The 26,828-nt window shown below is 42.4% G+C and overlaps 2 protein-coding genes across 29 annotated transcripts in view; both read right to left on the bottom strand.

Moving 5' to 3' along the window:
• Positions 1–2,106: 2,106 nt before the first annotated feature.
• On the bottom strand, positions 2,107–2,766 carry LOC120767843. The gene has a single exon (XM_040094137.1). The coding sequence runs from the start codon at positions 2,710–2,712 to the stop codon at positions 2,107–2,109; it is 606 nt and encodes a 201-aa protein (XP_039950071.1). The 5' UTR covers positions 2,713–2,766.
• A 19,641-nt stretch (positions 2,767–22,407) lies between these two features.
• The window catches only part of LOC120768282 (myosin heavy chain, muscle), a 29,322-nt gene continuing 24,901 nt past the window's right edge, over positions 22,408–26,828 (bottom strand). For 18 of the 28 annotated variants that reach the window (XM_040094909.1, XM_040094911.1, XM_040094910.1 and 15 more), the window contains exons 15-18: positions 26,468–26,546; positions 24,827–26,002; positions 23,844–24,749; positions 22,408–23,005 (exon numbers count right to left, since the gene is read on the bottom strand). In XM_040094909.1, coding sequence (XP_039950843.1) covers positions 22,922–23,005; positions 23,844–24,749; positions 24,827–26,002; positions 26,468–26,546 — 2,245 coding nt within the window. In that variant the 3' untranslated portion in view covers positions 22,408–22,921. Of the gene's footprint in view, positions 23,006–23,359; positions 23,720–23,843; positions 24,750–24,826; positions 26,003–26,467; positions 26,547–26,828 lie in introns of all 28 variants that reach the window. The other 10 variants (XM_040094912.1, XM_040094900.1, XM_040094896.1 and 7 more) reach the window with 2 other exon arrangements.

Here is a 26,828-nt window from a genome sequence, read left to right as displayed (position 1 = left end):
AGCGAAAGTGGTCCATGAACATGGTGGTTTGTTTAACCAAGCGAGAACTATGGTTGAGTCAGTCCAAAAATAATTTTTATATTGGGTTAAGTATAGTTGGGATAGGGTAGAGTTAACAAGATTGGCTAGTAGAACCGCTCCGCAGAGTTCCAATTTGGGTAGGGATACGGTTTTAATGGGAGCAACTCTTGTTTTTGACGCTAAAAGAGTTGTCCATATTTTATGCCCAACTAAAACACTTATGTAAAGTGTCGCGGCATATGCTTTTCCTGAAGCATCAGAGAAACCGTGGAATTCGATGGTGGCTATTGGGTTTGTTTAAATGAGTTAAGCCTTCGCCACTCTATCCGGGAAAAACTGGGGCACCCGCACAACTCAACTCCCCTGAGAAGAACACCTCACTTAACATCGGAAAACAACATGCACTAATACAACACACCTGGGGGCAAATTGCACTTCACCACAGCAGATGACAGCTATCTAACTAACAAAAGGATTGGATCTTCGCTGCTTTGGACACATTCGCTTACATATTGCGTCGCGTCGACACCAACTTTGGTATATACAAGTATATTTACACTAATCGACAACAATACTGCGCGCTACGCTCAAATTTTAATAATAAATCATCCGGATACCCCTCGTCCGCTCGCCGTGGATTTTTAATAAACATTCGCCAGTAGTGAGTACATTTTGCTTTACTTTTACATATTTTGTGATTACATGTAAAATGACAAAATTACCTTGGTAAATTAAACTAATCTACATAAAATAAAAAGAGCATTTTTTCTTTACCCCGATTAGGGTTAAAATGGGTCCATCTGGGTATTTCAATTTTATTTATGTTTTCATAATCCTTTACGAAACTGTTCCATCGATAAAGGATGAGGGGCTTTAGGCTTTCATCCCAGTCAGACTTATCTAGCCATATTTGTTAGCATTATTATTTTTGCCGTGATTATTATTGGGCTAAGCCAACCGGCTGGGTCAAACAATTTTGCTATGGCTGATAAAACTTCACGTTTGGTGTGTGCGGGTTTTTTCTCCATTGGGTTGACGAGGCAGAAAATTTAATCCTTTTTGGAGTTCCATAAAACGGTTTTGGTGTTTTCGGGTTCCGAAAGGTTGAGTGATTCCCTTTCTAAAAGATGATCCTGTGGAAGTCCTTCCAGAATGTGTGGGTCATTGTAGGTCCATTTTCGCAGAGCGAATCCTGGGGACTTCAGAGCAGAAATGAGTTCATCTTATGCTGACTTTGCCGTGGTTAGGTCATGAGTTCCAGCTAAAACATCGTCTACATACATTTCCTGGCGAAGTATTTTGGGTGCTAATGGGTGGGTTTCTTCTACATTATCGGCTAACTTCATGAGGATACGGATCGCTAGATACGGCGCACAATTTATGCCGAACGTGACTGTTTGCAATTCGAAGTCTTCTATTGTGTCTTCCGGGGACTTCCTAAATAGTATCTGTTGACGTGTAACACTAGTATACTTACTTGATACACTTGTAGTATACTTATTCCAAATAAAAACACTTTCTTTCACACTGTATTAATTTTCACTTCAATTTTGTACTTTTTCTTTCTATTTGTATAACAAGTTAATTACAATTATACAATTTATTTTTGTTATAACAATTTATATAATTATTTTCTTTTTATTTTTGTACTTGTTGTCACACACTGACACTGCGGCGAACTCCCGAACTCACGTCACAACGTCACTTTGGCGGGAAGTCACAAATGAGGAAAAATGCGGAGATTGCGGTTAGAAATAAATGTATCGTTGCGGGTCGACCGACTTGCTTTGCGGATCAAACGAAAAAGAGAGTGATCCCGTTCGGATCTATCCCTTTTGTTAGTTTGGGTGGTGAATATTAAATTAATCCGAGTCGTCTCGCTAATGATCGTGTGGTTGTTGTGTTGTAATAGTGAGCGGTGTAAGGTACTGTGTTTGATGTGTGTGTGTGTAGTGGTGTGTGCTGAACTGTTGTGTGATGAGGTGTGTGACGCGACGTGATGTGATGTGATGTGATGTGTGATGAGGGGTTGTGATGTTGCAGAATGCATTTGCTCATGTGAACATCCCGGCCCCCCTAGGCAAATTAATCGGCTAGGAGCCTTTGTAGCTGTTGGAGTGTACTGAGTACCGCGCTCAACCCTGTTGAGCGTCGTTGTTGCTGGCGATGAGCGTGGCGTGGCGGAGATGGCCGCGTACGTCTTGTGGGTGGTTGGGTGCGTCGTCGTCGCCGGAGAGGATCGCTGCGTGGTCTAGTACGGGAGTTGGTGTGATTGGCTCCTGTGGGAAATCGATGAAACAGAGTGTGGTGCGGCCTGTGGCAATATTGACAGGCACCGTCAGCCCAGCACTCTATGGTGGCGTGGTCATCTGCCAGGCAGGTCATGCAATGTCCGTGAGCCCTTGCAACCTGTTGTCGTTGAGCGGGCTTCATACTTTGGAAGATGGTGCATCGTTTTAGAACGTGTGGGCGATGGCACAGGCTGCAACAGGGAGGCCCCTGTGGCTCTACTAGCTGCTCTTCTCCTACTTCTCTGACGGCTGCGGCGGATGGCGGGGGGCGCATAACATTGGCCCTTGGAGCGGCAACGGGTGCAGCCGACGCTTTGGGTGCATTGCTTTCGGACCTTACGGTGTTGGAGGTGGTTTGGGTCTCCTCTACGTCCATTTCTATGGGAATATAAGATTGCATTAAATTGATTTTATTTATAATGTTATGATGTAGTTGTTGTAGCTACATATCTATACATATGTAAATGTATAATAAGTTGATCTCCAACGCGCTTGTTTGAATTTATTTTTATGTACGGATTATAAATCGGGTTATTTTCGAATTAGCGGAATTGTTTTATTATTTTTCGATTAATTTTGCGAGTTATTTTGCGGTTTTGGTTGAAGTTGTTCTTCGCCGTTTGGAAGAAAACACAGTTTGGTGACTGGTCGAGTTAATATGCCGGTTTGTGTTCGCACATCGACTATGAACCTTTTCAATGCGGCCTAGTCGCCATTCTGTTGGAGGAAGGCATTCGTCCTGTATGATTACGCATTCTCCTGCCTTGGCTTCCTTCTGAGCCGTTTTCCACCGATATCTCTTATGGAGATCTTTGAGATAGTCTTCCTTCCATCTGTGGCTGAATTCGTGATGGAGAATCTTGATTCTTTCCCATCGATTTATTAAAGTGAGTGAGTCTCCTTCTGTCTCAGGTATGGCGAGAAGAGAAGCTCCTCTGAGGAAATGACCTGGTGTAAGAGCTGTGAAATCGGAGGGATCTTGCGAGAGGGGTGATATGGGTCTTGAATTTAATACGGCTTCGATACGAGTGAGTAGTGTAGTAAACTCCTCATAATTGAATTTATGATTACCAGCCGCTTTCTTTAAATGGGACTTAAAGCTTTTTACTGCTGATTCCCAAAGTCCGCCCATGTGTGGAGAACATGGAGGTATAAATTGCCAATTGACCCCTTGGGGTGCATATTTATTAACTATTTCAGGGGAGACTTCTTTCATGAAGTTTATAAACTCCTTCTCGGTTGCTCTTTGGGCTCCGACAAAGTTTTTCCCATTATCGCTCATTATTTTTGAAGGAAATCCGCGTCGTCCGACAAAGCGTGCAAATGCTGCAAGAAAAGCCGCAGTGGTCAGATCTGAACAAAGCTCGAGGTGTACTGCCTTTGTCGTAAAACATACAAAGACAGCCACATACCCTTTTCTAAATGAAGAAGACCTTAACATGGAGGCCTTTATCTGGAAAGGTCCAGCAAAATCAACCCCAGTGATGGTAAAGGGTAGAGCATAGTTGCAGCGCTCAGGTGGTAAAGCTGCCATGATCTGCGTACGCATTTTGTGTTTATACATGGTACATGGTTTACACATGAAAATCGTCCTTTTTATTTGTGGCTTTAGTCGCGGTATATAAAATTCTTGACGGACCATTTGTTGCATTAATCGATGCTCACCATGCAGTGTAAGATGGTGCAGATATGCTAGAAATAGGTAAGTAAAACGGGATTTCCCTGGAATAATGATGGGATGTCGTTCGTTATAACTAAGGCTGGAGTACGCCAATCTTCCATTTGCCCTTATTAATCCCTTAGAATCCAAGAATGGATTTAAGACGAGAAGTGAGCTTCCCTTTTCGAGAGGTCGCTTTTCGAGCAACTTTGATTTCTCTTTGCTGAAATAGCGAGTTTGTGTATATAATATTAGACTGACCTCGGCATGTTGCAAGTCGGAATGCGTTAGTTGTACGCAAGGATTATTTAGTGCTCCTTTCATTTTTAGTTTAAGTCTTTGAATGAATTTGTGCATGTAAGCGACTACTCTTAGTGCTCTAGCAAATGACGAAAATCGATGGAGAATATCATCCTCTTCTTGAGTGATATGAAAATTTTCAATTTTCCGACTTTCCGGCGGTATTATATTACGAGCGGGAGACTTTGGCCAGAATTCTTGTGATTCTGTTAGCCATGTTGGACCATTCCACCAGAGTGTAGTGCTGGTGAGGTGCAATGGCTTGCAACCTCTTGTCCCAAGATCCGCTGGGTTATCTGCACTTGCAACATGTTGCCATTTTGCTGGGCCAACCAGGTCTAAAATTTGGGATATTCGGTTAGACACATAGGTCTTCCAGCAATAGGGTGGTTTTTCTAACCATGCTAAAACTATCTCTGAGTCTGACCAAAGATACATTTTATGATCGTTTAATTTGAGATGGGTTTGGACTATGGAAATTAATTTTGCTAGTAGAAGAGCACCATTCAGTTCAAGGCGTGGCAGACTGAGTGTCTTCAAAGGTGCAACTTTGGCTTTGGCTACCAAGAGGTGTGAAGATATTTTATTATCGTACTGAGTGCGTACGTACACTGTTGCGCAATACGCCTTTTCAGAGGCATCACAGAAACCGTGTAATTCTGTGTTAATGTTAGGGGTGAAATTTACCCATCGAGGGATTCGAATTTCAGATATAGTATGTAAATTGTTAGAAAATTGAACCCATTTCGCTAAACGTAAAGGTTTTACCTGTTCATCCCATTCAGTGCCGTCTTGCCACAATTCTTGAATGAGGATTTTTGCTTGAATGATTATTGGCGAAAGCCATCCTGCGGGGTCGAAAAGATTTTCTCAATATTTGGCGTTTTGTAATGGCGGACATTGCAGATATTGACTCAATTGTATATGAGAATTGATCCGTTATCGCATTCAGCCTTTTCAAATATAAGGAAGTCTGTATCTAATAAGTCTTCTTTTTTAATGTCTTTTATTATATCAGGGTGATTTGAAGTAATTTTCTTTAAGGGGAATCCCGCTGAATTTAGTGCTTTGATCACTTGAGATAGTGATTCGCACGCTAAGGGCAGACTGTGGCTACCTGATAGTATGCCGTCCACGTATGTTTGTGTTTGCAACACAGAAGATGCTAAAGGCAAATTTGTTGCATTTGTTTTTGCCACTTCATGTAGTGTCCTGATCGCCAAATAGGGTGCGCAATTGATGCCAAAGGTGACGGTTTTAAGTTTATAGTCGCTGATTGGACTATTACTTGATTTGCGGAAGACTATACGCTGGAAATCTTGGTCATCTTCATGTACTAGAATTTGTCTGTACATTTTTTCTACATCCCCATTGAAAACGTATTTAAACATGCGCCAATTTAGAATTAGCAACATGAGATCAGGTTGTAATGTTGGCCCTGTGTATAGTACATCATTGAGTGATTTGCCTGAGCTCGTACACTTTGAGGCATTGAAAACCACTCGTACCTTTGTTGTAATTTTATCAGGTCTTATTACCCCATGATGTGGCAGATAAAAAGATAAATATCTACCTTTAGATACTTTTTCATATGGTACAGCTTCTTCCATATGATTGAGGCCAAGATATTCGTCCATCACATTATCGTATGCCGATTTAAGCTCACTTTTCTTAATCAGGCTTTTTTCCAGGCTTAGAAATTGCTGGACTGCTGATATTCTAGAGTGGCCTAGAGCTATGGTTTCAGGGAAGGTTGGTTTGAAAGGTAATCGCACAACATAACGACCATGTTCATTTCTTGTTGTTGTGGATTTGTAATAGGCTTCGCATGCCTGGTCTTCTTCTGAAAGCTGGGTGATTTGGGGTAATTCTTCTATTTCCCAAAATTTTTTAAGTTGATTATTTAAAAATTCGTTTGAAATATTTTCCACTTGTGTGGTGAAAGAATTTATTTTTTCAGGGACTTGGCCACTTATAATCCACCCAAAGATTGTATTTTGGGCTAACAATTTATTGGAGATTTTCTCAATACCTTCAAGAATTATTTGAGGTATTAAGTCACTGCCTAATAATATGTCGATTTGTGATGGGGTATGACAATTGGGATCTGCTAATTTAAGATGTGAGCATTTTTCCCAGTGTATTTTATTTACTTCATAGCTTGGAAGCAAATTTGTGAGTTGCGGTAGAACGATGGCTTGCGCATCTATTCTAATATCCGCATTTGGAGATACTATCGTAATTGGGCATATTTTATTCGAATTTTGGATAATTCTTCCGCCCATTCCCGAGATTTGGAAATTTGAATGTTTTATTGGCAATTTGAGCCGATTTTGAGCTTTTGATGATATAAAGGATCTTTGAGATCCTTGATCTATTAGTGCTCTTAGTTTGAATAAATCACCTATGCTATGGTGATGACCGCAGTGGGTAAAAGTATTTTGCTTTCATTTTCTGAATGAAGCGCTTGAATTTTTGCTGCTTTAGAGCAACATGGTTGTTCTTCCCTTTTTTCTGGATTTGAGATTTCGGGATTATCACTTTTGGTTGTAGTGACTAACCCGGTGGTTTTATGAAATTGATTTTGCTTCATATTTTGAAAGTTCGTAATATGAAGCAGTGAGTGATGTCTTCGTTGACAGTACACACAATTAAATTTGCTTTCGCAGTCTTTTGTCGTATGAGCATTCGACAGACAGTTGATGCAAAGTTTATGTTGTCTGACAAGTTTGTTTCTGTCAGATACGGATAATTTTTTAAATTTCTCGCAAGATCTTATGTTATGACCTCCTTTACAAATTTCACATACTGGTTGCCATTTATTAGTTCTGAACAATTTTTTCGGAGATTATATTATTACCTTAAGCAGTAATCCATGTCAAATTTCGTGACGATACCACGTCAAATGCGAAAGTTTTCCATACAAGCCCTTGGTTCCGATCGTTCGGATTGTATGGCAACTATATGCTAAGTGAGCCTATCTGAACAGTTTCTTCCGATATTACATTATTTCCAACAACAATAACTAATACCAAATTTCATGAAGAAATATCGTCAAATTCCGATCATTCAGTTTGTATGGCAGCTATATGCTATAGTTAACCGATCTCAACAATTTTTTCGGAGATTACATTATTATGTTAGAAAATAACCTCTGCCAACTTTTGTGAAGTACTATGTCAAATGTGAAAGTTCTCCACACAAAAACTTGATTCCGATCGTTCAGTTTGTATGGCAGCTACATGTTATAGTGGTCCGATATCGGCAGTTCCGACAAATGAGCAGCTTCTTGAAGAGAAAATGACGTTTGCAAAATTTCAAAACGATATTTTAAAAACTGAGGGATTAGTTCGTATATATACAAACGGACAGACAGACAGACGGACATACATATATACACATATATACTTCTAGGGTCTCCGACGCTTCCTTCTGCGTGTTACAAACTTCATGGAAAACTTAATATACCCTGTTCAGGCAAAGCAGAAGAATTATGATAAAATACAAAAAAAAATAGTTCACAAATCTTTTTCTAAAAAAGAGCGCTTTATATAATAACAACAAAGTAATAGCTATGATGGGACATTCCAATTGGCTGTTAGTAGGTTTCTCGTAAAGAAGGAGGTTGGAGCGAACAATGCCATCTGTTCATCTGTATAATATAACGATGTATACTCCAAGTAGCACCCACGTAAAAGGTAATACATCCGCTGCTTCAGAAGTGGCAGAGGCACACAACAATTCCTTAACCACGATTTCAGTAGGAGAAGGGAAACTCGTCGGAAAGAGTTGTAGGGCCGCTAGATGCGCAGCTCGCAAAGAGCGAATACACGAGGTTACTGAGAAACTCAATGAAAACGAAACACAACCCCTATTTCAAGGAGCCGACAGAATGGGAAGTTGTCAGCAACATTTTTTGTCTTTTCAACAAGTGCACCAACGGATTGAAAATTAGGGCATATTTTTTTAATTATTGCAGGAGAAACGAAAAGAGCGGTAGCAACCCGTAACAGAAGAATTGTTAATCACGTAGATAAACTGCCTTCGAAGTAGCACTTTGACCACGAATCCAGTCAACAGATATATAAAAGACAAATTAATCTTTGCTTCAATAGAAAAATTTAGTTGTTTTGAAATAAAGAAAATCGGACAATTAAAACATATCTCTCCCATGCATACGACTTTTTTTATCTCTTCGGGTTCTGAGTTGAAATTTATAATTCATAAAATGGAAAATATTTTCCGAATGTGGGATCAACTTTAAAAATGTTTTGTATGTGTTTTGTATGGGAGATATGTGTACTTATGTTATAAAAATTGCTCGATTTTCTTTATATTCACAGTCATTATTAACTATAAAGTAGAGAACTATTCTGCAAAATTACAATCTCTTACATTTTTAATTCAAGGCATTATGCCAGAGAAAATCTAAATCATTGCATATTAGATATGTGATATACATACATACATAGTTGTCAATATTTCTCTATTTTCATGTCATTGTTTATTATGTACTGAATAACAATTCTGCAAAATTACATGCTCCTAGTTGTCTAATTAAAGACGGAAAATTTAATAAATGAATAATCGGTTGTATGGGAGATGTATGATATAGAAGACCGATACGGCCGATTCCGACAAATGACCAATAGAAGGTCAAAATGCCCAAAAATTAAACTTCACTTAAAGAAGTAAGGAAGGGTTAAGTTCGGTTATAACCGAGCATTTCATTCTCTTGGAACTTGCAACTTGCAAATTGCAAGGATAAAAGCCGAGGTACTGCCTTTAGGGCAAGTTTTCACTCAATTTTATTTATTCTAAGCACAAGGATGCACCGTTATTACGAAACCACACTCTTTCATTTTCACATATTCAGTGTAAAGTCAACCGGGAGTTTGAAAATATTTAGATTATGTATATGGGGACTAAGGGAAGTATAGATCCGCTTCAACTCATTTTTGACACCCCAATGTCACATACTTCTTCTTTTTCTTCTTAATTGGCTTAGACACCGATTATAGCCGAGTTAACAACAGCGCGCCAGTCGTTTCTTCTTTTCGCTACGTGGCGCCAATTGGGTATTTCAAGCGAAGCCAGGTCCTTCTCCACTTGGTCCTTCCAACGGAGTGGAGGTCTTCCTCTTCCTCTGCTTCCCCCGGCGGGTACTGCGTCGAATACTTTCAGAGCTGGAGTGTTTTCATCCATCCGGACAACATGACCTAGCCGGCGTAGCCGCTGTCTTTTAATTCGCTGAACTATGTCAGTGTCGTCGTATATCTCATACAGCTCATCGCTCCATCGAATGCGATATTCGCCGTGGCCAATGCAGAATGCATTTCGCAGAATTTTTCTCTCGAAAACTCGTAAAGTCGACTCATCGGTTGCTGTCATCGCCCAAGCCTCTGCACCATATAGCAGGACGGGAATTATGAGCGACTTATAGAGTTTGGCTTTTGTTCGTCGAGAGAGGACTTTACTTTTCAATTGCCTACTCAGTCCGAAGTAGCACCTGTTGGCAAGAGCAATCTTGCGTTGGATTTCCAGGCTGACATTGTTGGTGGTGTTAATGCTGGTTCCTAAATAGACGAAATTATCTATAACTTCAAAGTTATGACTGTCAAAAGTGACGTGTGAGCCAAGTCGCGAGTGCGACGACTGTTTGTTTGATTGTTCCTTGTCCAGCCTGGAGAAAGCAGAACTAACGGCGCGGGTTTTGAGGCCGATGATGTCAATATCATCGGCATACGCCATCAGCTGTACACTCGTATAAAAGAAGGTACCTTCTCTATTTAGTTCTGCAGCTCGAACTATTTTCTCCAGAAGCAGGTTGAAGAAGTCGCTCGATAGGGAGTCGCCTTGTCTGAAACCTCATTTGGTATCGAACGGCGTTTGGTGTTACTCAACGTCAGTTTACACAGCCGTATTCGTTTTGCGAGGATACCAAATTCAGACATCGCGGCATAAAGGCAGCTCCTTTTCGTGCTGTCGAAAGCAGCTTTGAAATCGACGAAGAGGTGGTTTGTGTCGATTCTTCTTTCACGGGTCTTTTCCAAGATTTGGCGCATGGTGAATATCTGGTCGGTTGTTGATTTTCCAGGTCTGAAGCCACACTGATAAGGTCCAATCAGTTTTTTAACGGTGGGCTTTAATCTTTCACACAATACGCTCGATAGATCCTTATATGCGATGTTGAGGAGGCTAATCCCACGGTAGTTGGCGCAGATTGTGGGGTTTCCTTTTTTATGGATTGGGCAGAGCACACTTAAATTCCAATCGTTGGGCATGCTTTCGTCCGACCATATTTTACAAAGAAGCTGATGCATGCTCCTTATCAGTTCTTCGCCGCCGTGTTTGAATAGCTCGGCCGGCAATCCATCGGCCCCCGCCGCTTTGTTGTTCTTCAGGCGGGTAATTGCTATTCGAACTTCTTCATGGTCGGGCAATGGAACGACTGCTCCATCGTCATCGATTGGGGAATCGGGTTCGCCTTCTCCTGGCGTTGTGCGTTGACTGCCATTCAGCAGGCTGGAGAAGTGTTCCCTCCATAATTTAAGTATGCTCTGGGCATCGGTCGCTAGATCACCTCTGGGGTTCTACAAGAGTGTGCTCCGGTCTTGAAACCTTCTGTAAGTCGCCGCATTTTTTCGTAGAATTTTCGAGCATTACCCCTGTCGGCCAGCTTATCAAGCTCTTCATAGTCACGCACTTCGGCCTCTTTCATTTTCTGTCTGAAAATGCGTCTCGCTTCCCTCTTCAACTCTCGGTATCTATCCCATCCCGCACTTGTTGTGGTCGATCGTAACGTTGCGAGGTAGGCAGCCTGTTTTCTCTCCGCTGCGACACGGCACTCCTCGCCGTACCAGCTGTTATTTTGCATTTTCCGAAAACCAATGGTTTCGGTTGCAGATGTACGTAAGTAGTTTGAAATGCCGTCCCACAGTTCCCTTATACCGAGTTGTTGTCGAGTGCTCTCAGAGAGCAGGGGTGCAAGCCTAGTAGAAAATCGTTCGGCTGTCTGTTGGGATTGCAGTTTCTCGACATCGAACCTTCCTTGTGTTTGGTGGCGTGCGTTTTTTACTGCACAGAGGCGGGTGCGAATCTTGGCTGCAACAAGATAGTGGTCTGAGTCGATGCTAGGACCTCGGAGCGCACGCACATCTAAAACCCTGGAGACGTGTCTTCCGTCTATCACAACATGATCGATCTGGTTGGTAGTTTTTCGATCCGGAGACAGCCAGGTAGCTTGATGAATCTTCTTATGCTGGAATCTAGTACTACAGATAACCGTATTTCGGGCCCCGGCGAAGTCAATCAGCCTCAACCCATTTGGGGATGTTTCCTAGTGGAGGCTGAATTTCCTGACCGTAGTGCCAAAGATACCTTCTTTGCCCACCCTGACGTTAAAGTCGCCAAGCACGATTTTGATATCGTGGCGGGGCAGCTTTCATAAGCGCGCTGCAAGCGCTCATAGAAGGCATATTTGGTCACATCGTCCTACTCTTCCGTCGGGGCGTGGGTGCAAATCAGCGATATGTTGAAGGACCTCGCTTTGGTGCGGATTGTGGCTAGACTTTCATTCACCGGAGAGAATGATAGTACTCGGCGACGGAGTCTCTCTCCCACCACGAATCCAACACCAACCTTGCGCTCCTTTATATGGCCACTGTAGTAAATGTCACAAGGACCTACTCGCCTCTGTCCTTGTCCCGTCCATCGCATTTCTTGAACGGCGGTGATGTCAGCCTTTATTTTCGCGAGGACATCAACCAGCTGGGCAGCGACACCTTCGCAATTAAGGGTCCGGACATCCCAGGTGCATGCCCTTATGTCGTAGTCCTTGTTTCGTTAGCCATGGTCGTCATCAAAAGGGGGGTCTCTCATCCGGCTGTTTTGTTTTTTTCAGGAAGTAGTAAGCTGCTTGAGCCATGTGTAAAAGAATCGTTTCTGGCCACTACCAAGTGAATGGCGATCAGAGAACTTTCCTCACTTGCGTGAACTTCTACACATGACTCCATCCTCCTGTCACATACTTAATTTGTTGAAAATCGGTCGAGAAGGTCCCGATAAAAGATTTTACATTACAAAAGGCGGTGTCACGCCCATTGTCCGATTTTTACTCCGGATCCTGTAAAGTCTCCTAGTATCAATTTGGGGGTAAAATTTAATATAGAACACCCCCTTCTGCCGTATATGTCCTTCGACTCCTCACCTTCGCCTCTCACGGTATCAGCATCATATGCTAATGACCATCATATAGGCTGAGGCAGATTAGATTATGATGGTAAAATGGCTCTGTCCTGTTAAAATAGTTCTAAGGCCGTACTCTGTATGAGTATAGGTAATAGCTCTACCCTTATCAATAGTCGTAGGAGGGATCTTTTAGTTGTTACCATGTGTAAAAAAATGCGCTAGGCCTGGTATTAGATGAGCTAGTCTCATTAGAGCAATCCTTCTCCATACATCTGGTCGGAAAAGATGCTTTAGTATTTATGTGTTTATTCCATCTGGGCCAGTGAACATTGTGCAGGATTTTGCCTTGCTGATATCCTAAATCTCTTCAGCAGTGAAAATTCGCGGCGCGCAGTCTTTTGGCATTTTGCGAAGTCACCGTCTAAAGGCTTATGGCGTTGTGTGTTGAAATTCAACTCGATTGTCATTTCCCTTCAGATTTGATAAGACCTTGACAGTGGTCCAGAGTTTACTCTCATCGGTGAAGAAATTACTGAAATACAAGTGATCCACCTATTTTGTCCGATAATGTTGATTTACCATATGCCGAATCTAAATTGTGATCATACATGCGGTGATCATAGTGTGTTACGCCCGCTTACGAAAACTGCTGCTTTGGCTGGGAACTTAAGGCAAAGGTTCACGGTACTTCCAGCCGAGATTTTACAGGCATGAATGCCACAGATCATTATCGCACTTATGTCCGGGTGATTTCTTGATGCGTGTACTAATGTAATCAAATGAAAGGTGAATTTTTAATTTATACTTCTCGTGATTTTCGAATCGGTAAATTTTCTTTCTGTAAGTTTAGTGACATCTATGTTAAATTTCATGTCAAGATATTCATTAGTAATTGAGATACGCATCGTTTTGTGAGGCTCTAAAAGTGAATTCTTTAATTTTTACTATGTCTGAATTTAATGAACGAAAAAGTGCGATAATGCACCTTCTCATACTGCATTGGTTATTCGTGATCATTTCGCCATATTTTCAACTAATATCGTGCCGCAACGCCGCATTCGCCTGATTTACCTTTGTGTAACTTCGGGCTATTTAACAAATTTACGTGACCATTCCGAAGTGACTTATTTGATGATATATAAGCTGGGTCGAAAAAGGCTCTGATGGCCATGTTTGGACATCGCCTTTCTCTGGGCCCGGGTTGGACTCAATGCCAGTACGGATCAGAGGGGATATGGAAATTGTTCTGCGAGGATGAAAAAAAAAACTAACTTAAAACTTACCGATCCAACTTCTTTACCATTTTTTGCTGTGACGAAAGGGATTAAGTAATAATAATGGGTGCAATCCAAATGGGTTCACGCATTAATTTTACGAACTAAGAGGGACACCCCTTAATTGCCACATTGAGGTTGTGGATGAATAAACCGTCGGTTTTACGCCCATTTCCTATTGAGGAAGTATGATGACACCCACACTAAACCAATTTAAGCCAAGGTGTCAAGGTACCTGTGGGGATGGCTGAATGGTCAGCGGGCGGTAATAGAGCAGTAGACCGCGTATGCCGATCCGAGGTTGGAGGAATAAAACGCCTTCTTCACGCAAACCGGCTCTGTAGACGAGTGACCAAGGTCTTCCGGTCTTCTCGTAGAACTATAAATGGACTTAGAAAACTCTATAGGACTCCAGGTCCCCTAACGAAGTCCAACGAAAACAACCTCTTTGCCTCTAGTCAGAAGGCGATTAAGAGTGCTCCACCCCTCCAGCCATGAGTACCAACCAATGTACACTGACTGTTAAAGGAGAAGGGCAACGAAAGTGTTAAAAGAAATCCCTAATCAGCTGAGGAAAAGCAGCTACCAGAGGGCATTCTTCATAACAGGCAAGAGTGCCAAAGACCAGGCAGCTGGCACCTCAATTGACGAAAGCGCTATAGCGGAAGAGTATTGAAGCTTCATGAAAAGGATGCAATCAGAAAGGAGGAGAAGCAAGTAAACCCATAGTGATGGTCATTTGGGAGGAATCGTTAGGGGGTCTTTCGAAAGCTGATTATCAAAGAGCCTTAGACGCTTTCTTATCAATCTACATTACTCAAAAAGTGCTACGGTAAATCTGACAGCCCTTCAGCGTGAGAGACATCAACATCAGCATAATCCAAGAGCGCTGTGTAAAAGACGACTCGATCAAAGGGCTAAATAGCAGGAAATTTAGATGTTGTATTTTGTAAAAGAAGCAAGATGAAGATAAACGAAGAGCATGTATGTATGGACATAAACGCATTTGTTTGTCATACTATAGCACAGCAGATAACACAATGGTAATTGTGGAACAGGAGGTATGTAACTTTATTTTTTGTAAGATTAATAGAGAAGAACAGAATGGAGGATATAGTAATAGGATGTGACCTTAATGAAAAATATATCGAATGCCAGGAGTGAGGCACTATTGCAATTTTAAACAGTAATCTAAGCATATGTAAAAGGTATTATACGCTCACTTTCATTTTCCTGAGTATGGCAAATTTTTCGGGTTGGGAGGAAGTCTTGGATCTTACGCTGCCCTGACCGTCGATGATGGAGGGTGTCCGAGGAGCCATCCATGTCGGATCACTTCTGGAAACTCTTCAGCATTCGCGAGAAATTCAGTACTCCCCTCCAATATCGAAACACTAAGAAAACAGCATTGTGTAAATTTATCGAGATAGCAATAAGATGCTTAGAAGCAAGTAGGTTCAACAATACTATCAGTAATTCGGAAGGACTAGGTACAGAGGTGGAAAATTTAAAAAAGATTGTGAGAACTAAATATCTATACAGAATTTAGCCCACACAACCCATAAAGGCACACCCTATTGTTCACAACACAACGGGAAAACCACGCCACTTCAAGAAACACAAGAAGATTGAGAAACCAGACATGCAGATGAAATGACAACAACAATGCATACGCAGCGGGATACCACGAAGACGGAGAAATCAGACAAGCAGATAAAACAACAACAAGCATGCATACGCAGCGGTAAAACCACGTCACTGCCAGCAACATACGCCGTTTGGCATCAGGCTACGCAGTGAGATTATCCTCTGGCTAGTCTTGGTACCCTGACTTGTGAACGCTGTCTGTTAAGGGCGAGCTTGGTAGTGAGTTTATCCTCTGACCAACTCAACCTTTAACATCGCGGTCGCTAACGCAGTCTTCCGTGATCCGGGATCTCTACGCGGCAAAAGTGGTTAAAAGGATCTCTCCAGCGTAGCAGAGGAGTGTCAACGTGTACATCAGGACAGCGTCATTGAAGCCTACACGAACGCTGGCAGAAGTAGCCGAGCGTAGTCGTCGTAGCACGCGAGCGTCAACGTATACGCCAGGACATCGTCATCGATGCATACAGGAGCGCCGGCAGAAGTAGTCGAGCGCAGTCGTCGTTGCGGAGGAGCGTCAACGTGTACGCCAGGACACCCTCATTTAAGCCTACACGAGCGCCGACAGAAATAGCTGAGCGTGGTCGTCGTAGCACGAGAGCGTCAACGCACGTCGCAAGACATCGTCATTGCAGCCTACGCGAGCGCCGGCAAAAGTAGTCGAGCGTGATCGTCGCGGCAGAGAGCAGCCAGTCGTCTAGCACCCAGGAACGCAGCAGAGCGGGAAACGGTATTGCCCTAACGGACCACACAGAACCGTTACCCTGACAGCGTCGTCCTCGGGGGACGACAGTACAACGCAGGAGACAATTTTGCAACATAGATTAATACATATTATATATTAATATAAGTTGAATGAAATAAAGTACAATTCGCAGAAGAGCCCCAATATTTACAAATTTATTGTAAAGAACCCTGGACACGGCGAGTATACCTCAGCAATTTATACTTGTAAGAATCAGGGGCAGAAAAAGCTTCGTTACAGTTGACGCCCGAGCAGGGACCCTGCGGATCGTATAACATCAGGAAGCCATTTAACACGGAAATGGCAGATCTCATGTGGTTAGACAACGTGTCCAAGAAGCAACTTATCTCCTTCGCACAGAGTCCGGGAGTTGACCACATAGGCACCACGCGGGAGATTCGTAAGCGAATAACTATACTGGCAGCCAAGGCGCACGAAGACCCCCAAATAGAGGAAAAATTGTTAAAGATGGAAGCTGCATACAAAACAAATGAGATCGCTTCACGGGACGAAGGCGATCAGAAGACAACATTACCACCCGATCAAGACAGAGGGACCGGGAGCACCTTCGCAGAATCATCACGGTTGCAACCACCACCAATAAACAGGTTACTTTAACAGAACCACATTGTCACTTTCGCACCCATCATCGACCAGGTGAGGAAATGGTCCGTGAAATACGACGGTGGGCGAGATCCACTAGCGCTCGTTGAGAGATTAGAAGAGCTCTCCGAAGTGTACATGATAAATGTGGACATCCTTCCGAGAACCATGCCCGAATTACTGTGCGATACCGCTCTCCAATGGTATCGCAATAACAACGAACATTGGCAGAGTTGGACAACCTTCAAAAAGGACTTTCTGCGTTTTTTCTTACCAGCACGTTACTTCGAACGCCTCGAAGATAACATACGGCAACGAAGACAACACGTGCGAGAAAAGTATAAGGACTACGTTCCGGCTATGCAGAACTTAATGCGACACGCCGGGTGTAATCCGGAGGAGCGACTGGAAAGGATTTTTCGGAATAGTCACACCGATTATCTGCTCTACATTCGGCGGCGAGATTTCGAGACGCTAGCCGAACTCATCACACTGGCAGAAGAATACGAAGAGATATATGAAAGGCAACGACGAGGAATAGAACCACCACGACGCGAGGTGACGAGACACATCGTAGGTGACCACGAGGTGCGAAATGCAAGTAGCCCGTTACCACGTCGTCCACAACATAACACTACGGTAGATGTGCATCGCCAGCAACTATCTACGAGCAGAGCCTTCAGGCCGGGAAATAAGTTCTTGAGATGTGGCCAGGAAGGTCACTACGCTAGGAGTTGCCGTAATCCCAAGAAGTTATTTTGTTGGGAGTGTGGTAACCAAAGAATGTTGTTATCAACAACAGGGAAACGACCAAGGGTTTCGCCAAAGACAAGGCCCGGCGGACCCACGGAACTCAGCGCCGAACCACCAGTAATTATGCATCAGGAACGAGGCCGACTATACGCCTTAATCATGCTTGGCGGAGAACCGGCGGAAGCCGTCATTGACACTGGCGCCTCGAAAAGTTTCATATCACCACGAGTTGCAGAACGTATGGACGCAAACGGAAATGGTAAGAAGGTGACCGTGGCTATCGAAATACAAATGGCCGATGGCACCACCAGCAAGATTTTCGACGCCGTGGAGACCAACATTCAACTCGGACAGACATCGCTAAAGGCAGTGTTACACGTGATGCCCGGAGTGATTGATGACGTCATACTCGGATTAGATACACTGGGAAACATGAGAGCTATAGTATCCTGCGGAGGTCATCAGGTAGTGCTGAAAGCGTCCGATGGTCAGCAATCAACGGCCTCCCGCACCATGTCATCAGAAGCCGTAAGCAACGTGATCAGTGACAAAGGCATCCACACCGATCCAGAGAAAGTTGCAGCAATCCAGGAACTGAAGCCCCTAACTAACGTGAAAGAAGTACGTCAATATATTGGGATAGCCTCCTGGTATCGCCGCTTTGTACCCGACTTCGCGACCACGAGCCAGCCGCTCACAGCTCTCTTGAAGAAAGGGAAGCACTGGAAATGGGGTTCTGAGCAACAATCAGCATTTGAAAGAATCAAGCGAAAGTTAACGGAGGCTCCCGTCCTGGCATGTCCGGATTTCAGCCAGACATTCACGTTGCAGACGGACGCTAGCAACATCGGCCTTGGAGCAGCGCTGACACAGAATCTGGAAGGAGGCGAACGCGTAATAGCCTATGCCAGCCGAAAATTAAATGAGGCGGAGAAAAACTATTCAGCTACCGAAAAGGAGTGCCTCGCCATAGTCTGGGGAATTCGGAAAATGAGACCCTACCTAGAGGGATATCGATTCAAAGTGATAACCGATCATATGTCACTGAAGTGGCTGACTTCCATAGAAAGCCCTTCCGGTCGTATAGCACGATGGGCTTTAGAATTACAGCAGCATACTTTCGACATCGAGTATCGTAAAGGGAAACTCAACCACGTAGCAGACGTACTGTGCCGACAGCCGCTAGAGACCATAAGGCAAGCGACGACGATGGCTCCACAATGTAAATGGTGGCGAAGGCGAGTAGAGGAAGTTCGCGCAAACCCAGAGAAGTACGCGGATTACATGAAAAAGTATGGTCAACTTTATCGCCACATTCCGTGTCGATCCCAGGATGAAGAGGCTGTACCCTGGAAGTTATGTGTGCCTAAGCCCCTGCGCATAAGGGTGTTACAAGAGAACCACGATATACCTAGTGCCGGACACATGGGCATACGCCGGACAGTAGCCCGAGTCGCCAATCGATATTACTGGCCAGGAATGTACCACGACATTAGCCAGTACGTACGCCGGTGTGAATCCTGCCAGAAATACAAGGAAGGACAGCGGAGACCAGCAGGGAAGATGCTTTCACAGGTGGCACAAGAACCGTTTGCCACAGTTTGCACCGACTTTATCGGACCCTTACCGCGATCAACCCATGGCAATACAATGCTACTGGTGTCTTTCGACCGCTTCAGCAAGTGGGTTAAATTAGTCCCCATGAGGCGCGCTACAGCTGAAGGACTTCGTCGCGAAAAAAAAAAACAAAAAAAAAAAACTGAATTTATATGAAAAAACAGAGAAAAAAAAATTTTTCAACTGCAGTTAATTTAAAAAAAAAAATTAAGTGAAATTTATGGGGGGAAAAAAAATATTAGAACTAAATATGTATACAGAATTTAGCCCACACAACCCATAAAGGCACACCCTATTGTTCACAACACAACGGGAAAACCACGCCACATCAAGAAACACAAGAAGATTGAGAAACCAGACATGCAGATGAAATGACAACAACAATGCATACGCAGCGGGATACCACGAAGACGGAGAAATCAGACAAGCAGATAAAACAACAACAAGCATGCATACGCAGCGGTAAAACCACGCCACTGCCAGCAACATACGCCGTTTGGCATCAGGCTACGCAGTGAGTTTATCCTCTGGCTAGTCTTGGTACCCTGACTTGTGAACGCTGTCTGTTAAGGGCGAGCTTGGTAGTGAGTTTATCCTCTGACCAACTCAACCTTTAGCATCGCGGTCGCTAACGCAGTCTTCCGTGATCCGGGATCTCTACGCGGCAAAAGTGGTTAAAAGGACCTTTCCAGCGTAGCAGAGGAGCGTAAGCGTGTATACCAGGACAGCGTATTGAAGCCTACACGAGCGTCGGCAGAAGTAACCGAACGTAGTCGTCGTAGCACGCGAGTGTCAACGTGTACATCAGGACAGCGTCGTTGAAGCCTACACGAACGCTGGCAGAAGTAGCCGAGCGTAGTCGTCGTAGCACGCGAGCGTCAACGTATACGCTAGGACATCGTCATCGATGCATACAGGAGCGCCGGCAGAAGTAGTCGAGCGCAGTCGTCGTTGCGGAGGAGCGTCAACGTGTACGCCAGGACACCCTCATTTAAGCCTACACGAGCGCCGGCAGAAATAGCTGAGCGTGGTCGTCGTAGCACGAGAGCGTCAACGCACGTCGCAAGAAATCGTCATTGCAGCCTACGCGAGCGCCGGCAAAAGTAGTCGAGCGTGATCGTCGCGGCAGAGAGCAGCCAGTCGTCTAGCACCCAGGAACGCAGCAGAGCGGGAAACGGTATTGCCCTAACGGACCACACAGAACCGTTACCCTGACAGCGTCGTCCTCGGGGGACGACAGTACAACGCAGGAGACAATTTTGCAACATAGATTAATACATATTATATATTAACATAAGTTGAATGAAATAAAGTACGATTCGCAGAAGAGCCCCAATATTTACAAATTTATTGTAACGAACCCTGGACACGACGAGTATACCTCAGCAATTTATACTTGTAAGAAGCAGGGGCAGAAAAAGCTTCGTTACAAGATCTTGGCCACTTACTTCAATCATACTACACCGTTAACTGTCCTCAAAAAGAGGAAATCGCCTCCTTGGTGGAACGGTGACCTTAAAAACCTAAGACTCAATCTAGATAAGCCTTCAATGAGAGTTATACGACCAAAATCTGGCAACCATATAAAGATATCTTGAAGAAATAGAAAAAAGCAGTTAAGAAAGCAAAGGCAAAGTTTTGGCAATATTTCTGCATATCGATAGAAGGCTGCATGAAATCAGCTAGACTGAGTGAGATACTGTCTATATTTAAAGACGAACGGTGGAGCCTGGACTTCCTCTGCTGCAGAATATGCAGAGGAATTCCTGGAAACACACTTGCTTTGTAGTCAGCAGTGAAGATATAACCTGTCATCTGTAAATACTGTGAACCGATCCGACCACATAGTAAGCAAGAAGAAAATTATATACGCTACAAACAGCTTCTTACCCCTTTAAGAGGCAGGTCCGGAAGGGATTATTCCCATAATGTTATAGAAGCTAAATGAACCTATGGTTCACAGAATAGAAAAGATATATAAAGCCAACATCCAACTATCTTACATCCCAGAAAGCTGAAAAAGAGACAAAGTGGTGTTATTCTCTAAACCGGTCAGAAGTACACATAAAAATGCAAAAGAATTTCGACCCATAATTTTCATGCTGAAGGTTCTAGAAAGGCTAATAGACTTGCACATCAGATCCATCAAATGCACAAGATGCATAAATAAAAGGTCGATCAACCGCTCTTAAAGAAATGGTAAATGTTATTGAAAAGTCATTATATTACAAACAGTAAACAACGGCGGCCTTTCTTGATATGGAAAGACCTTTCAACAATATAGAAATAAGCACGATTATTGATTCTATATCACATAGCGGCATAGAGAACATGATGTGCAGATGATCAGCGACACAAACAATTTACTTAACCAGATGTATACTTCGATCACCTCCAAATCTCTCTCGCCAGCCGGTTTCGAAGCGGAAGTACTAGGTATATCGGGGCCTTTGGTGCTTTATTGAATAACTCCGGGACACAGAAAGTAACCATATACATGGATAGCCAAAAAGCACGCTGGAGTTATCAACGCCTTTTGGTCGTTGTTGTGGGAATTGGAAAATATAGAGTGGGCCTGCTTGTTGTTACGTACACTATGAAAGCTATCTCAACAAAGGCTCTGAAGGTCGTCTCTGATATTCTACCAATTCATATCCAAGTGAAGCATGATGCTCAGCGTCGTAGCGGGCTCGGTAGTATACAAGAGAGCTCGAGCTAGAATGGGCATGGAAAGTTAAAGACAACGTTTTTCTACCTCAGTGGAGAAGAATGGACTAATAGTTCTATGCTGGCTCGTTTCAACCGCGATATTTATTAATTTACCGATGGATTGGAAGGTGAAACAGGAACAGAAGCCGCCTTCTTCTGTAGCAATCCATATAGGTACAGTAGGTAGCTTTGATATTCAATAATCAGCATGTTCATTAAACTTCCGTACCTTCTCTAAATCTCACTGCGTTGAGTTAGTTAAGTTGGCAACAACAAGACTTTCAATAGGAAACTTGTTAAAAATCATTTACCTAGGCTTATAGGAATAAAAGCAAAGGTAAAATTAGAATGTATACTATAGAGGAATACCTCAGGTTTTGGAACACTTCCAACAAAGAGCATACCACAAAGATGCATTCGATTTGTCGATTTCACCGACAAATAGAATATTTCTATATTTGAATGTATCTTTCGGCTTCATTTTCACATCGACCCACTTAATATAAAGGAATAATCTAATATTTATATTTTTTTTATTGATTTACATTTATTTTGTTCCTTTTTTGTATACTTTATCTTTAAATTTAATATAATTTTCAGATTACTAAAAAAAGTAACAATATACATAAGCTCCGCCAGTTGCACGAACTGGTACTCGTACTATTCTTATAAATCGCATGTAAGTAAATCTTTAGATGTAGTATATTAAGTCATTATTTGTTTTAAAACAAATATTAAATACAATATGGGCTAGACTGACTTTAGTACAACTCAGAGATATTTCGAATTTTGCAGTTAATCGTATGTGACTTACGTACTTTAAAACAACAACAATTTTGCCATAGTTGTGAGCTTATGATAATGTTGGTTTTTTTAGCTGCATGTGTTTTTTGTTTTACATTTGTTTGTGGTTTGTTTTTGGTATTTTTATTTTTTTAAGAGATGTTTTTGCCTAAGTGCATTTTCTTCCCGTCGTTCGAATTATACATGTTTTTTTATTTTATTTAAATTAATTAAACAAAAAATATTGTAAATAGTTTAAATTAAACATAACAAATAATTATGAAATATTATTTTAAAATAATTTTTTATAAACGAAGTACAGAAATGGCATTTAGAATTCGTTTTCCGGTGCAAGGTCGAATCTTGGTGGGAAAGCCAATCCGTCAAGTTGTGGCCGTACGGACATCGCTCGGGGCTGTTAAAACAGAGAAAGAAAAAATAAGGAAATTTTGAATTTGCGGATTTATTTGTATATAACTGCATAGTATGTATGTATATGAAATTGGCACGACCATAGATATGCACGAGTGCATGTGTAGTGATTAGGAAGTCATTCTGATTAATTGTTTGACTTTTCCTACTAAGTGAAATAATGGTATCAGTAGAGAGCAAACATTTTAATAAAGGATCGTCAAACATTTGGTGGGCGCAATGAGTGAGTACGTGTAGTATGATAAAGACTGCGCTAATGACTAATGCTCTAAACACCACGAACTTCGTTTTAGGGAACATACAGAGGACGCATAACGAATATTATTCATTGACTTACAAATGTAATGAGAAGTAATTATTGGTCCAGCGTATTCTGGCGGCCACCTTTTGACGATGCCGGCTACAGTTTATACATACATATTTAATAATAAAAAAGTAGAATTATTCAAGATATTTTTGTTATTTTTATGTATTATTTCTTTTTTATCGAGGTAACGATGACTAATTCAACTAAATTTTTCTAAAATGTTTAAATTTTAATATAGACTGCGTAAGATTTTTTAGTTTTATTAATTATTTTAAATTTTCAGTTGTGGATTCTTATGAACTATAATTCTCTTTGCATTTGCTTCTCATGTGTTGTGTTTGATCACATCACCACTTTATCGCTGGATCATTGGCCAAGCCGTATTCAATTCTAATTGAACGCATGAGACGAAAAGCGGAATAACAAATAAATAAATAAATAGTGAATCAATAATTGAGATTTCAATATTCATTGGTTAAATAAAATTTTATTTAAATTAGAAAAGAATACTCACCGCTGGGCTGGCACCACGTCCAACAGATCCTGCACGTCCCTTAGCGCGGAATTTGCTGATAGCTTGTTCGGCCAAGTCAGCACGCTCCTCAGCTTCTTCGAGTTCTTGCTGGGCCTTGCGGAATTTGGCCAAGTTAAGGGCAGCAATTTCTTCGGCTTCCTCGATTTGCCTCTTGTAGGTCTTGATCTTTTGTTGCAGTTTATCTACCAAGTCTTGCATACGTTCGTGATTCTTACGATCTTCCTCAGATTGGAAGCTCAATTCCTTGATACGACGTTCAGATTTACGCAGATTCTTTTGGGCATCAGCATGTCTTCTCTGTTCACCGTCCAATTCGTTCTCTAACTCGCGAACACGTTGTTCCAATTTTTGGATAGCCTTCTTGCCACCCTTCAGTGCGTTAGCTTCAGCCTCATCCAAACGAACTTGCAATTCCTTGATTTGTTGCTCCAAGGCCTTGCGCAGTTTCTCTTGGGTCTGTGCATGATCTTGTTCAGCGCGGAGTTCATCAGCAAGGCGGGCAGCATCAACCATAGCCTTCTTGGCTTTCTCTTCAGAGTTCTTGGCTTCATTTAACAATTCGTCCAAATCGGAGTGGAGTGTTTGTAGTTCAGATTCCAATTTCCTCTTAGCCGCTGAGATAGAAGCATTCTGGGCGGAAACTTCATTAAGTTGTTCATGGGCATCGGCCAATTCTTGTTCGGCTTGGCGACGGCCACGATCGGCTTGCTCAAGCAGAGTGCGGGATTCCTCTAGTTCGTTCTGAAGGGCATTGGCACGGCGTTCGGAGATACCCAATTGCTCGCGAGCATCATCGCGGGCTCTCTGTTCTTCTTCAAGGGCGGTTTGAATATCCTTAAGCTGTTGTTGGTAACGTTTTATGTTCTTCTGGGCCTCGGCGTTAGCCTAAATTATTATTAAAATATATATAATTCAACAAATTATTATTGAACCCTTTATATCGGTATTTTTATATACTATACCTTGTTAGCATGATCCAGGGCAATTTCCAGCTCATTAATATCGGCTTCCAACTTCTTTTTCATGCGTAGCGCCTCAGCCTTACCCTTTGCTTCGGCTTCAAGAGAGGCTTGCATGGAATCGAGAGCGCGTTGATGATTCTTCCTGGTGTTTTCGAATTCTTCTTCCTTCTCTTGAATGCGGCGGTCGATTTCTTGACGTACCTGTGATAATTCCAATTGTGCGCGCAAAACCTTATTTTCTTCCTGTTCCAGGGCGGCCTCAGCTTCCTCTAGTGCAGCTTGAAGTTCATCCTTTTCAGCTTCCAAGCGTTTGCGTGCCTTTTCGATTTCATGAATGTTACGGCCACCTTCGCCGATTTGGTCTAGCAGATCCTTAACCTCATCCGCAAGATTCTTGTTTTCACGACGAACGGCTTCCAACTGTTCTTGTCCTTCTTCGTAGGCACCCTTGAGACGGAACAATTCGGTGGAATAGTTGCGGCATTCCTTTTGTGAAGCATCCAATTCAGCAGCCAAGTCATCAACCTTAAGTTTCCATTCGCCAATAATCTTATCAAATGCCTTCTGTTTCTTTTCGGCAGCATTGGCAATAGCGTTGGCACGATCGACTTCCAATTGCAAATCTTCTACTTCAGTAGCCAAACGTTGCTTAGTCTTCTCGAGACCAATGCATTTCTGGTTGAGAGATTCAATGGTTTCCTCAGCCTCAGCCAAGCGAGCTTGCAATTTCCTCTTAGCTTCTTCTAATTCTTCAGAACGAGCAACACCATCCGATTCGTATTTGCTACGCCATACTTGAGCCTCAGCGTTGGCTTTGCTGAGTTGACGTTGCAAATCAGCTTTGCCCTCGGCTTCCTCTTCTACCTGCTCACGCAGATTGTCCAGGTCGTGTTCCAAGTTTCGGAACTTGCCCAAGAGGGTGGCACGTTCGCGAGATTCTTCGTCAGCCAAACGTTTAGTATCTTCCAATTGGGTGGTCAGGGATATCTTGATTTTGGACAATTGTGACACCTGCGATTCTGCTTCCTCCAGTTGACGCAACAGATCTGAGTTTTCGATCGACAGCTTCTTCTTGGAGGCATCGAAATCATTGAGGGTGCGGTTGGTTTCGTCCAATTTACCTTGAACTTCATTCAAGGTGTGTTGTAATTGCTTAGCAATCTTTTCTTGGGCAGCCTAAGTAATGAACAAAAATATGTTATGCTCTACTCCATGGATGCAAATTATAAAGTCATAATATATTTAGTATAAACAAAAAATAGTGACGTTTTGTGTGTATTGTACAATTAGTAGCGGTGCATTTATTATCAAAGAAAAGTTAGAGTGATAGATATTTAAGGTTTTAGGCGAAATCTAAAAAACAAGTATGTCAATGCTTATTTAAACGATCGTCGCTGCTTAAGAAGCATAATCGTCAATACTGTGTTTTACTTCAAATTTGCTATTCTTTGCGCACAGCAGAGAATGGATAGATATGTCACTTAATCCTTGAGTGTATTTTCTTTTATAGCTAAAATATATTCAATTTAAGAAGAAAGCAAAACTACAGAAAATATACAATCGATAATTTCAGCATAATTACAGCAGCAGCAATGCGTAAACAAAATCTTTGAATATATATAATGTCTTTAGTCTGTATACCTTCTCGTTGGTAAGGTGGTCGACACCAGCGCGGAGATCGTTCAATTGAGCGTAGTATTCGTTCTTCTCCTTTTCAGCCCTAGATTATGTGAATAATAAAGTAGAGTTGGATATGGTTAATGTTGTGTTAAATTATGCATGGAGATTTGACTTAAAGAGATACATAGAGAACCAAGAAAGTATATTGCTTTGGTAGAAAATCATATGCGATACTAACAGTAGTAAACGTGCTGCAGAAGACCTTTAATTGGAATTGATTGTGTCTTCAACCTACTACAAAACACTGCAGAAAATATTTAAATTCTTTATTCGAATTTTACAAATGTTAGAGTTTTTGTGGGTATCTGGGTCTATATATATG

The sequence above is a fragment of the Bactrocera tryoni genome, chromosome 2 (genome assembly GCF_016617805.1).
Source record: "Bactrocera tryoni isolate S06 chromosome 2, CSIRO_BtryS06_freeze2, whole genome shotgun sequence".
NCBI lineage: Eukaryota > Metazoa > Arthropoda > Insecta > Diptera > Tephritidae > Bactrocera > Bactrocera tryoni.
The sequence above is the reverse complement of the archived record's forward strand: the minus strand, read 5'-3'. Positions and strand labels throughout refer to the sequence as shown.

Bases quoted from the DNA above. Each gene is read 5' to 3' on its own strand.
- LOC120767843 (XM_040094137.1), bottom strand. From the start codon at position 2,712: ATGCAATCTTATATTCCCATAGAAATGGACGTAGAGGAGACCCAAACC.